At 45.0% G+C, this 12,360-nt stretch overlaps 2 protein-coding genes and 1 pseudogene across 5 annotated transcripts in view; all 3 read right to left on the bottom strand.

Annotated features, from left to right (window-relative positions):
- The window catches only part of LOC114594075 (amine sulfotransferase-like), a 31,070-nt gene that overhangs the window by 1,557 nt on the left and 17,153 nt on the right, over positions 1-12,360 (bottom strand). Inside the window, exons 1-5 of one of the 4 annotated variants that reach the window (XM_028723239.2) lie at positions 5,391-5,413; positions 2,948-3,092; positions 1,684-1,892; positions 1,018-1,144; positions 151-245 (exon numbers count right to left, since the gene is read on the bottom strand). In XM_028723239.2, the coding sequence (XP_028579072.1) occupies positions 151-245; positions 1,018-1,144; positions 1,684-1,892; positions 2,948-3,089 (573 nt within the window). In that variant the 5' untranslated portion in view covers positions 3,090-3,092; positions 5,391-5,413. Of the gene's footprint in view, positions 1-150; positions 246-1,017; positions 1,145-1,683; positions 1,893-2,947; positions 3,295-5,390; positions 5,414-12,360 lie in introns of those variants that run through there. The other 3 variants (XM_028723238.2, XM_077926069.1, XM_077926068.1) reach the window with 3 other exon arrangements.
- LOC144327123 (uncharacterized) lies at positions 8,466-9,116 on the bottom strand (annotated as a pseudogene).
- On the bottom strand, positions 9,111-11,054 carry LOC144327122 (uncharacterized). Its single transcript, XM_077925313.1, has 2 exons — positions 10,531-11,054; positions 9,111-10,120 (listed from the first exon to the last, which is right to left on the bottom strand). Exons 1-2 carry the CDS (start codon positions 11,052-11,054, stop codon positions 9,118-9,120), a joined length of 1,527 nt encoding a protein of 508 aa, XP_077781439.1. The 3' UTR covers positions 9,111-9,117.

Raw genomic sequence — 12,360 nt, 5'->3', positions numbered from 1 at the left:
CCCACTAATCTTTTTAAAAAAAAACTTTAGAAAGGAAATTAAACTAGCAAGAGGGCACTTAAACGATCATATTGCTTCCTTCCTCCATTTCGTAAAGGAGAGTTTTGATGGATGATTAATATCAGACTGTATAGCATTTTGATAACTTACCTTCTTCATTTCTTCATAGGTAAGAAATAGAATATTGAAGTCATCCTTGTGAGTGTACCAGCCTTCCACATGGTCCAACCATGAACTTGCAAGTACTGATGAGAAAGAAGTTGAGTTGGAATAAAATGTAGATCAGGTGATTTTTTTAAAAAAAAACATTCAGAGAGGAGCAGTACAAACGTATAAACACCATCAAAACGATTTAAAGGAATCCTTTTAAGAACCAGCAGTGGAACAAACCATTAAACAGAAGCTGAACTAATACCACCCAACCTCACCAAACACTTTCTCAGAGAAGGAATTTGCAGAGGAGTTCTGCATTTTAAGGCTCCCTGCTGTGCTTCCCATCTCAGTGTGATGAGAGAGTGATGGGTGGGCTGAGATCAGTCTAGCCTTCCTCCAGCCCCCTTCCTTCCCACACTGCCAGTTTCCTTATATGGTGTGGCAGTTAATACTTGCAACATTTAAGAGACCGTGTCAGGGTTTCTTAGTTATTACTTGACACAAATCTCTACACTTGATTAAGGATTAGGGGCTGCACCTTGTAATAATTTGTAGCTGCTGCATCCTGATGCAAAGAGAATATAAATCCACCTGATTTCCTTTGGGCATTGGCTAGATCTATTCCCTACCTTCTGCATCAATGGACACTAGTCATCAGTGGCATAAAATGGTGTAGTTGGAGTCTCAGTTGGAGACTCTTTGTGATGCATGGATGTGGAATTTCCTCAGAGTAACCTATGGCATAAGACATGGCGTTGTGAAAACGTTCCTTACCACAAAGAGAATTTCTTTAATGTGTTGTCAAAGGAGGATAAAGATGAAGGGACAAAAGTGATTCATTTTAGAATAGCAAATCTTCCTTACCTTTTCCAGCCAAAAACCTCTCCATGAAAATTCCAAAATCTTCTACCTCTTCAAATTTGACTGCCATTTTGGAAAAATGGTAAAAGGAAACCATGACATCCTTTGGGTTTCTGGCCACATAAACAACCTGCAGAAATAACAACAAATTCTATTCTATTGCTGATCTTATTGTTTCTACTGTCTCTTTTGTTTTGCTTCTGTAGTTATTTCTGTGGTTGTGAAATGTGTCTGGACCCAAGTTGTTGAAGAGGGATATATATGCCTAAAATAATAAATGGATGGATCTCAGATATCTCTTCTTGTGGATTCTTGGTGCTTCCAAGTTGCTTTATATCCCTGGCAGCCTCATACTCTTTTGGAACATGGATGTCACATGCACAGAGCAATCCTATGGTGTTGAATGAACTTATTCTCATTAAGTGTGTTGGATGGCATCCTCCAAGACCTTTACTAAGATGGAGCATAAAATCTTTGCTGTTTAGGAGTCATGGGAATTATTCTAAGCTCAGGGTGCACAGAGCATTATTCATTCATATGGAGAAAGGAATTGCACCTGGATGAACTGCCCTCAAAAACGGAGAAATGTTAACGGAAACTGAGATGTTCATTCAAAGAAGGCAAGACAAACATTTAATATGATCAAATAATAAATGTGCTGTTTCCTACTTTTGCTCTTCTGTTCCTTAATCCTTTGGGTACTAAATAGTATGGTAGATGGGAAGCAAAGAGGCGAGGTGATGGGCGACTGACATAATCCACATTGCGGATATTGTATTCCAGCCACGGAGCCCTGTCTAGTAAGTCGACTTTTTCGGTTCCATCTCGATGACCTTCATGATAAATCAAGCTCAAAATATTTTGGGTCCATATTGTGCCTATAAACGAGAATAAGCCTATTTCATTCTTTCATTGTCATGAATGTGCTTAGTACTTTACAGAGTGAAATAACTGAGAACAACATGTCTCAGCATCGAGGAGCTTACTGTTGAATTGCAACACTGTTAAAGACAAGAAATGAGGGAGAGGAAGGAAGTCATGGGAAACACAGCAAGCAGAGGCAGATTTAAGGATCTGGCTGCACAGGTTGCCACCACTATGATATAAAATAGAAAGTGGGAGGTGGGAGGTGGGGGGCACTAAAGTTTGGTGTCACACAGACCACACAATAAGGGCAGCAATGGGTGATTGAGGAAGATTGACCAAGGCTTCCTTTCCATTTTGGATGAGAAAGGCAAAGTTCAGCTAAAGGCTTCATAGAATTTGAGGATTTGGGAAGATAGAACAAAACTGGCAAATAAGTTCCCTTAATTTTCAGAAAGCTACCGAAAGCTCTATTCCAGATTCTTCACAGCACATTATACAAATGATTGTCAAAGTCCAGGGAATAATAATAATAAAAAGGTTGTCTGGTTCTCCAAAATACTCCAAAGAAGAGTGAAGGAAATTCTGGTGGGGAACTGGAAGTTATTGCATGTGGGGCACAACTGCATTGGATACGACCCCCCTGATACTGGCAAAGTTGTGGCAGATAAGTGCTGAAATAAAGAGACACAGTATGAAAGCTTTTTAAGAATAGAATTTTACAAACACTGTTTTACAACCACATACAAAATCCTGAAAGTCAATAAATACAATAAACCCTTAGCAAGCAAATTTGAATGTTTTTGATGTGTATTTATGTTGTTTTCAAAACCTCAAACAGGTTGACACCGGTGGAAAACACATTATTTCCTATTTTTAAAAAAACAAACAAACATGACCCGGTTCTCCTTTATGTAACCAGGTAAGTTCTACACTACCCATATTCACCTCAATTTTGCATTTGGTTTTAAACTCGCCTTAGTATAATATGGATACTATTTACATATATGTGGGAATCCATCATGGTTGAATAGCAATCATAGTTCGTCCTATGAAAATGCACTCTTACCTGACTTTGGATAAGTGACTAAAAATACATCACTGTCTCTTATTTCAAAATCCTCCAGGGTATCCAAGTACTCCACTGAAACCAAATCTGGCTGGAAATAAAATCCTTTGTATGTGAAAACATATTTTTCATCTGGTTCCATTGCCTGTATAAGAATAAAGAGAAGAGAATAGTTCTCTCTATTATACGACAATGGGGAATCACAAAGAAATAGAGGTGTCATTTTGTCAAATCCTACTCTTTTTGCAGACCCCATAGCAGAATCCCATGCTTCTCTTCCATCACAGGTGAGCAACATAAAGGTCCATCATTTACACCTTAGAACAGAGACTTGGCTCATCACTGAGGCAACAAAGCATTCTTTTCCTCCTACTTTATGTCTGTTTTTGTTAATGGTGTTGCTTTCAACTCAAAGCTGGCTTCCCCCTGCACAATAAAGCTTTTCTCTTTCACCCTGACACAGTTATTTCTCAAGTGCATGTGTGCAGCATGCAAAATAGCAGCCCTTGGCCTCACTTTATGCTACCTGGCATCATAGTTTGGTCAGTGCTGCTATCCTGACACCAGTGGCGTAGCGTGGGGGGTGCCAGGGGTGCCGGCCGCACCGGGCGCAACATTTTGGGGGGCGCGTTTGGCCGCCCCCCCTCGAGGAAGCGGGAACCTCTCCAAGGCACAGCGTGCCGTCGGTAGAGGAAAAAAGCCGCGCAGCAGCAGCAGCAGCAGCAGCAAAGTCGGGAGGAGGAGGAGGTGGAGCGAGCCTGCTAATTCCTTGCTGGGAATTAAGCGGCTCAAGACTCTCTCCACTGGCCGCCTGGGTAGTGAGCCGAGCCGAGCAGGGAGTCTGGCGAGGGGGCGGGAAGAGACTTTCTCCCCTTTTTTCCACCTCGCCTGGTCAAAAAGGAGAGCGGAGTCTCCTCAGGGCGCCCTCAGGCAGGGCAGGGAAAGGCAAGCAGAGCGAGGAGGAGAGAGGGGGGAGGGGGGGCAGCCAGGAAACGCCGCGGTGTGGAGGAGGAATCAGTTAAGGAGAGAAAGCGAAAAGCCTTGGAGAAAGGGGAAAAAGGAAAGAAAAGAGGCAGCTCCAGGAGAGCGCGGGGGAAAGAGAAGCCTCGCTGCTGCTGCTTGGGAGAGTAAATTACTGTACTTGCCTTGCCCCGGGTTAGGGGGCGCAAATTACTTGCCTTGCCCCGGGTTAGGGGGCGCAAATTACTTGCCTTGCCCCGGGTGCTGATAACCCACGCTACGCCGCTGCCTGACACTCATTCTTGTACTCAGGGAAGGTGGGAAGGAAGCAAAAAACAGCTCCCTGTAAATGGATCCAGGGGAAATGAAAGACTGAAGTCTGTTGGGAACTCTTGCTAATTCCTCCTGAGTTCTTGATCCGCTTCAAGAAATTGGGATGACATATTTTCTTGCCTGCCTGGGGCAAAACCAGTTTTCCTTTCAGTGTTAGCCTTTGACTGTTCCTGGGGTCATAGGAGAGATTGTTTCTGTTCTACTCTCTCGACGACAGACAGTGCATGCATGTGTGTTTGCAAAATGAGTGGATGCTGGATGAAGGGGGCACATGGCTCTGTGTATGTTTGAGGTTGAATGGATGTCGAAGAGGGGAAAGAGAGACAGGGTGGTAAAGAGAAAGATATTGCTCAATGCCCATCTGGCTTCCATTGCCAGCTCTGACTGAAACTGCTGCTGAAATGTGGTGCCCAAGGACATTCCATGGAGGGAATGCTGCCCTCAGCTTCATCTATGATAATACAGAGAGTGGACTACACATACAATGGTCCCTATTGGGCAGGCGTTCCAGTACTAAGACAACCACTGCCAAAATAGCCCTTTCTTTTTTTGTCTCCTCCCTGCGCCAATTTCTCTCCTCTGAGGAAACCAAAGTTGTCGCCAGTGTGTCTTTTATACCTGTTTGAACATTTCAGTTCATAATATATAATATGATGCACCAAATCGAGATATAACACCTTGTGATATTTTAGACGAAAGGATGGCTTATAAAGTAAATAAAAGAAATAACAATAGTCAGTGCTTATAATTGATAAAGAAATAAAGTGCCATGAAGCTTGAAAATCACTTTAATTCTCTATATAAGTCTTGTGTGTCATCGCTAAGAAATGCAACAATCTTTAGTGGAAAACATTATATGTACAAAATAGTAACAAGAAAAATACTCTGGTTGATTTTCCAATATATAAATGAGCAGGGTTCTGCTTGCACAATTGGAGTTCACATTCAGTCCCCTTAAAAAAACTTTTAATCTCTGGTAGCACAAGTGGTGCACTCTGTGTGACACCAGAAAAGAATATGAACTGTGACAAGAGTTTTCATGCATCTTGTTGCCCCTCGGGACTCATGCATGAAAGAGTAGATTAGTTGTTTGTCATTTAGTAGTCCTGCTTTTCCCTGGAAAGTTTAAATTACAATAAAACTTACCTACCTTTTGTTTTTAGAGTTGAAAAGTGTGGGAGGGAGAGAGTGATCTCTTTTGCAGCTTGGAGTATTTCAGCTTTTCAAGGCTCAAGTTCAGAGCTCTGTAGGAGATTGCTTAATAGAATTCTGTTAGATAATAAGGGTTGGATTAAGCCGATGGCTCCTCCTTAGTAAATCATTCCTGGCATGTTATGTAAGAAAAGAAAGGTAACACAGGAGTATCGAGGCTGATAATGTAAAGAATAACAGGGGGGAAACTTGTTTCTTTGCACAAGCAACAGTCCATATCATCAGTGGTCTTCGTCCATTTAAGATATAAATGCAGTATTACGTCTACTCTGGTCCACTAGTAGAAAATGGGCTCAAATGGTAAGAGAGACCTGAGATTGACAAATGGATGTCTATTTGTACACACATGCCTGCACTGACCTACAACCCAGTAACACCAACTTTAACTCCAAAATAGTCCCTATTTGTTTTAATAAAACTTACTAAATAATTAGCACTGGTTGTTTTAGAAAAGTAGAAACCTTTTTCATTTGCACACAGCTTATCTGAGATCAAACATGACTCATGTCCAAGAATAAACTTTCAGATCCAACAGATTGGCAGCAATCTTTCCCACCCTTCAAAGATTTTGAAGGATTTTCAGAGTCCACATCAAGATGGACAGCTCCAAGTCATTATAGTCAGAATTCCATGAAAGCTATTTCCCAGTAAACAATGCCACATGCAGAAATGGCTCATTTTGTTTTTGTTTATCATCTAAAGCTAATGTTTTCAGGAATACCTTTGCATAGAAAATGCACTTGATGGCTTCCTGTGTTTTCCTTGCTAAACTGTCCAAATTTATCCTGCAATGACCGCTCCCGACATCAGATGGGGGCACCTTTTGCGTGGTTACACGCAGACCCCCAGATCCCAGTGCGACTCCTGGTAGTTTGGGCTGGCTTCATCCTCCCTAGGCTGGATACCTGGAGGTCTCCGCCTACCTCACCAATCGCCCAATCCCACCTTGGGAGGCGTTGCCAGGGGATTGGCCAGGTAAGGGGAGGGGCCATCCTGCCCACACAACAGAAGGTGAATCTTACCTCCGAAGCAGCAGTGGCGACAAGACCGCGATTTTGCGGCCTTGGGTGGTGGTTTCAGGCCTTGGGCGGAATCCTTTAGTCTATCTTCCTAAATGGTGTGGGGTGTGAAGCGGTGACCCACGCCTCCCTTGTGGCAGTGATACCAGGGTTCCCCGTTAAAGGGGTCTTGAGGGGAGGCATTGGCCATACACTGAGAGATTCTCATTGCTCTCCCCCCCCCCAACAGTGGTGAAACGGGGGGTGGGCTCTCTGCTTGAACATATGTTCTCCAGAGCCAGCCCAACCCCCACATATTCTGGATAATCCTAAAGTGTCCCAGATCCCCGGCTGGGGATTGAGAAGGATAAATGCCCAATGCCTGAGCCAAGGTCTCCCTACATCTGAAACTTAATAAAGTTGTGGCCAATTTTAATCCCATAGCACGTTGTCTTGAGTCATTATTCCGCTCGGGGGTCGCCTGGGGTTGGGGGGACTCTGCCTGCCCATACAAACCACTTTCAATGTCTTGGGCTTGGGCAGCTCCACAACTTTGTCTAACTCCCCCTACCTCAGCTCTTCCCCCATGAAACGACAGGGTTTTTTTTATACAGCACCCCTGAGATTGTGAAATCACAGTTTATTTTATGGTTGCAGGGGTTTTTTATTTCAAATGATGGCAAATCTCAGTTGTGTTTCCTAATAAATGATACTGACTTCATATGCTGGAGTGATAGATGTTTCAGTGTCCTTACAAGCCATTCCTGGCTGATAGATGTTGGTTTCCTAGGTCCTTTATCCATCAGCTTTAGTTGCCAGGCAGACAGTAATAATACTCCAGAGCAGGAATGGGGAGAAATCTGAATAATGCAAGTCCACCTAATTTCAACTTCCTCAGTCTGTGAAGAGAAACACAGCTAAAGTTCATCCATCAAAATTCACACATCTTCAGATTTTGTGATACACCTTTCTACTCATCCATACCCTTAAGACTTAGAAGAGGCAGAGGCAGTTTTTATTTTGAAAGCAGAGATGGATCCTGGCACACCTACTGCTTGCTGAGAATAGGACTGGGTGACTCAAGCTGTACTAAATTATATTGTGATGGTTTATAAATATCAGAGTCTGGTTACAGTTTGAGATCCAAAGAATGGGTGCTGCTAAACTCTTGGAAGAGCACAAAGAACCATTTTTATTTACGTATTCTTGTAAATGATGGAATCTGTGATTTTTTTCATGTGGTCGTGTTTGCTCAGTGAACGACAGGGAGGAGAATGTGTGTCAAACAATGCAAGGGATACATTCTGGGTGCACTTGTCTCTTATCAAACTTTGCTGCCTTGAACTGGCATGCAGTATGAAGGTGCAGCTTTTTTCCTATAGGCTGGCATGGGCTTGAATTCTGATTAATCATTGTCATTCACTAGGAATTGAATGCTTCCTCCATCTAAAATGCTTGTGAGGCAATTTTATATTGGAGTTCAAATAAGTTCTCCCATCGAACTACTTTTTCAAATTCGCTCAGGCCAGAGTTTTGGCACTCTTGCAAAGTTTATGACCCTTGGGGTAAGATGAGTTCCTCTGGAATAAGACTTTGTGAGTTGAGGACCCTCTAACCGCATAGGATTATAATAAGACACAGAGACACATTATTTTAGGTTAATGGGCAAAATTAGGCCACAACTTTTATTGGTTACAGCATATGAGTAGTATTGGCTTAGGCATTGGATGAAACAGCAATACAAGACTCAACCCCGCACAGCCGGGAGTCATATCGGGGTTAACAACCAATGAGAGGAGCTTGATGATGCAAATACAACTGGAAGCTCCCCCGTGATGTCACCGGGGGTCGTGCCATGGCCCTAGCCACTAGCAGGGCATCGGACAGGATCCACGACCGCCGGATTCCTTTAACGGAATACCCAAAAGAGGAGGCGCATACCCAATCCTTCAACACAACACACATATTCCAATGCCTAACCGCCACCTGAGCCAAAAGGCTCGCCGCCAATACCCTCACTGCTGCAACTAATTCCTAATACTTCTGATGATGTCTGCCAACCACACATCATTTCCTTGATCGGAAAGATAGACGCCATCATCAAGAAACAGAAACACATCACTGAATCGGATGTCAGGGTGTGCAATCACATGGCCATTCATATATAGCAGCTTGCAGGCCACCGCACAATTCAGAAGTTTCCTGGATTTGTCAATGGCTATAGGGTTATGACTGCCACACCACACCCTTCTTTTTAGAAGGGAGGACCAAAACACAGTTGTTTCTGGGAATAATAGAGCCAGTTCATTAAAGTTCTTCTTGATGTGCAACAACAAGTCCATGCTCTTCCTGAAGGCAAGGTCATTCTCCCCCAGGTGGATAATCAAGATGTTGGGAGGACCAAAAGATGCTGCATTTGCCTTCACTACTGGCATAAACTCTTCCCAACGCATGCCGCGTCTTAAAATCCAGGAAACACGAACACCTGATGGCAGACCAAGGTCATTGCCGATGCCACACTTGACCGCTCACACACGGGCCCAATGAACGATGCTATGACCACAGATCCAAATTTGGAGACCTGGAGAAGCTGTAAAATAAGAAAATGAAAAGACAGGTAAGGCTTGAGCACTATGGATTTTGAAAATACAGGTCAGCAGTTGAGAATTACTGATTCTTGCGAATGTATCCCTTATAAGCATTTGACTTCCAGCGACCTAGTACCTTGATCCTATCTGTTGGGAGGCCTAAATGGGATGCCATAGTGGCTGCTCCAATCCTAAAAGAGTGTGCAGCGTATTCATTGGCTGGGAAACCACAGGCATCAATTGCCTTATGTAAGGCACGCGTGAACTGGTGTCTCATCAAGCGGGAACCATCTTCATGTATGAATAAAGGGCCCACACAGGCAGATCTGAGACTCAAATATCTCCTGATGTCTTTTACCGGGCAAGGGCCCTGATGTTTGGATGCTGCAAGCTTGATCAAGGCACCCCTGCCATTCTGGTCCATTTTTGACCGCTGAATGTGTAACACCAACTCAGAGCTAGATAACTGAATGTCTTCTAACAGCAGGCCCCGTGAGGTACTAATTGATTGGGTTTCTGCAACAACCTTCCACACTCTCAAGGCTCCAAAGAAAGCAACAGCATAGGCAGCAGAAAATAATTGTGCTTCATATTTTGACCAGCAAATGGACCTAAGTTTTCTGCGTATCAAAGAGAGAAGGCCAAAAGTTATTGGCCTTCTGCCATCCTTTTTTGAGGGTTGAAGCCTGCTCCACCCCTCAGTTGCTCTATGGACAATAAAGTCTGCGCAAGGGTCAAATGAAAATGCCGATTTGCTAAAGAACGTAATTGCAGCAATGTGAATTTTTAAAGTTTTTGCAGCATGCCCTAAGTTATGCAGATGTGCCAAGCACTGTAGAGCATGATCAGTAGTGGGCGGAATACCATGCGTGAGAGCTATCTCCTTAAACTGAAATTCCAAGAAATCACACCAGGCTTTTTTATACGACCTGAGAGAGGAAGGTGCCACAGAGGCCAATACTCCCTTGATAACTACACGCTTCCAAGGTTCCAAAGGTGGTCCGGGAAAGGTTCTGGCAGCGGGTGAGCCTGAGGTGCTAATGACCGGAAGCGGTCCATCTGAAATTGAGATAAAGAGTCCACTATGTCATTATTAATGCCTGGGATGAATTTGGCAGAGAAAATAATATTAAATTTGAGGCACAGCAGCATGAATGCGCGAAGCAAACCAGAAACCCTCTCAGAACTCAAAGACTGTTTGGCCAGGACGTTCACCACTGCTTGATTGTCTGTCCTAAAGCACACCCGGCGATCACGAAATTCATTAGTCCAAAGGTGCACAGTCACCACTATGGGAAAAAACTCAAGAAAGGTAAGGTCCCGAGTGATGGCCTCGCCCTGCCAGCTTTCAGGCCAACGCTGAGCGCACCATCGCCCCCTAAAGTAAACTCCAAAACTGAGGGACCCTGCAGCATCTGACTGGACCTGAAAGTCTGAAAACAGTTTAAGGTTGTCCTGCCATAGGGAGATCCCATTGTAATTTTCTAGAAACCTGAGCCAAATCTCCAAATCTGCCTTGACAGACTTGGGCAGGTGGACCCTGTCATGTGGGGACTTAAGGCCTGCAGATAACCTAGCCAGGCGGGCACAGAAAAGTCGCCCTGGGGATGCTACCCTGCAGGCAAAGTTAAGGTGTCCCAGGAGAGACTGGATCTGCCTGAGGGTGACCTTCCTGAGGGGGAGAATTTGCAAAATAAATTCCTTAAGGGCAACCAGCTTATCCAGGGGCAGACGGGACGATTGGGCGATGGTGTCTAATTGAATACCAAGAAAGGTGAGCGTTGTAACTGGGCCCTCTGTTTTGTCAGCTGCCAAGGGGACTCCCAACTCCTGCATCAAGGAAGTAACAGCCTCTAAAAGAGAAGCACATTCAGAATTATTTGATTTCCCAATCAATAAAAAATCATCTAGATAATGAAGAACCCCTAACAAACCGGTTCTATAACGCAAAGCACAGTCCAGAAAGGTGCTAAATGTTTCAAATGCTGCACAGGCAACCGAACAGCCCATGAGCATAGCTTTATCAATCCACCCTAAAAGCCAAGAAGCCAAGAAGATGGAAATTGCTAGGGTGAACTGGCGATAATCGGAAGGCTGATTCAATGTCACACTTTGCCAAAAGAGCCCCCTGCCCAAAACTGCAAATAAGTTTGACAGCCTGATCAATTGAGGTATATTTAACAGAGCAAAGTTTGGGGGGTATAGTATCATTAACTGAACCCCCTTTTGGATAGGACAGGTTATGAATCAGCCTGAATTCCTCTGGGGTCTTTTTTGGCACGATGCCTAAAGGTGAAATGTGAAGGTTTTTGAGGGGGGAGTTAAAGAAGGGGCTGCCACCCTGCCTGCCTTGACCTCTTTTTCTATCTTTTTTCCTGGCAAACTCTGGCATTTCCCTCACAGATTTTGGTTTGGAGAATCTTTAGCTGTAAGAGTACCTGACAGTACTCTAAAGCAGTGTTTCCCAACCTTTTTTGGGCAAAGGCACACTTGTTTCATGAAAAAAATCTCGAGGCACACCACCATTACAGCCCCGTGACGTCAGCGCGCAGCGTCACGCCGGGAGGGACATGAATTGCTAGCAAATTACATAATCACCTCCTTGAGGGCTGGCTCATCTTCTCCGAAGGCAGAACCCCATTAATTAACAGCACAGACTCACACCATAGCCAAGACGAGGGGGGAAAACCTCAGTCATGCACAGTCATGCACATGTAGGGGCTAAATGAGGACGAAGACCGGGCAGAGAGCAGGGTTCAAATCACCCCACCTGGCCAGGACAATCCCTGGGTGCTCCCTTGGGCCACTCGCCTGACCCACCTCGCAGGGCTGTTGTTGCGAGGATAACACGGGGAGAACCACGCGCGCCCCCGGGAGCTCCTTGGAGGAGAAAGCGGGCGATGAATGCAACGCACGAAATATATGAGAGGCGACCAGGTTTTGCAGGTGAGGGGCCCCCGCCAGCCTCCGCTTCCAACACCCGGCGCAACGACACCGAAGTTTCCCCCCGGGCTCGGCTCGGGGAGCAGCGCTGCTCCCCCCCGGCTCCCCTTCGCCCTCCCGGCTCTCTCTGCCGCCCACTGGGGACCCCCCTCACCTGCCAAGTCCGGAGCGCCGGTGGAAGTTGCATGCATGCATGCAGGGCGCCGCGTTGCCATTGCATTGCACTGCACTCCATGCAACGCCTGCACGCATGCATTGCCTTGCACGCCCGCCAAGGGGTCTCCCCGCGGTCCAATGCGTCCCCTCCGGCGCAGATGCAGCATTGCAAAAATAAAGAGTATTCTAAAACCCTGAGAAAAACCATGCCACAAATAGGAGG

This window comes from Podarcis muralis, chromosome 3 (genome assembly GCF_964188315.1).
Source record: "Podarcis muralis chromosome 3, rPodMur119.hap1.1, whole genome shotgun sequence".
Taxonomy (NCBI): domain Eukaryota; kingdom Metazoa; phylum Chordata; class Lepidosauria; order Squamata; family Lacertidae; genus Podarcis; species Podarcis muralis.
This window is presented reverse-complemented; position numbering and strand designations above follow the sequence as displayed.

Excerpts from the sequence above, each read along its gene's own strand:
- LOC144327122 (XM_077925313.1), bottom strand. The coding sequence starts at position 11,054 with ATGCTCATGGGCTGTTCGGTTGCCTGTGCAGCATTTGAAACATTTAGC. Across the intron at positions 10,121-10,530 it reads GATTTGGAGATTTGGCTCAG|TGGACTCTTTATCTCAATTT; the intron begins GTTTCTAGAAAA and ends ATAATGACATAG.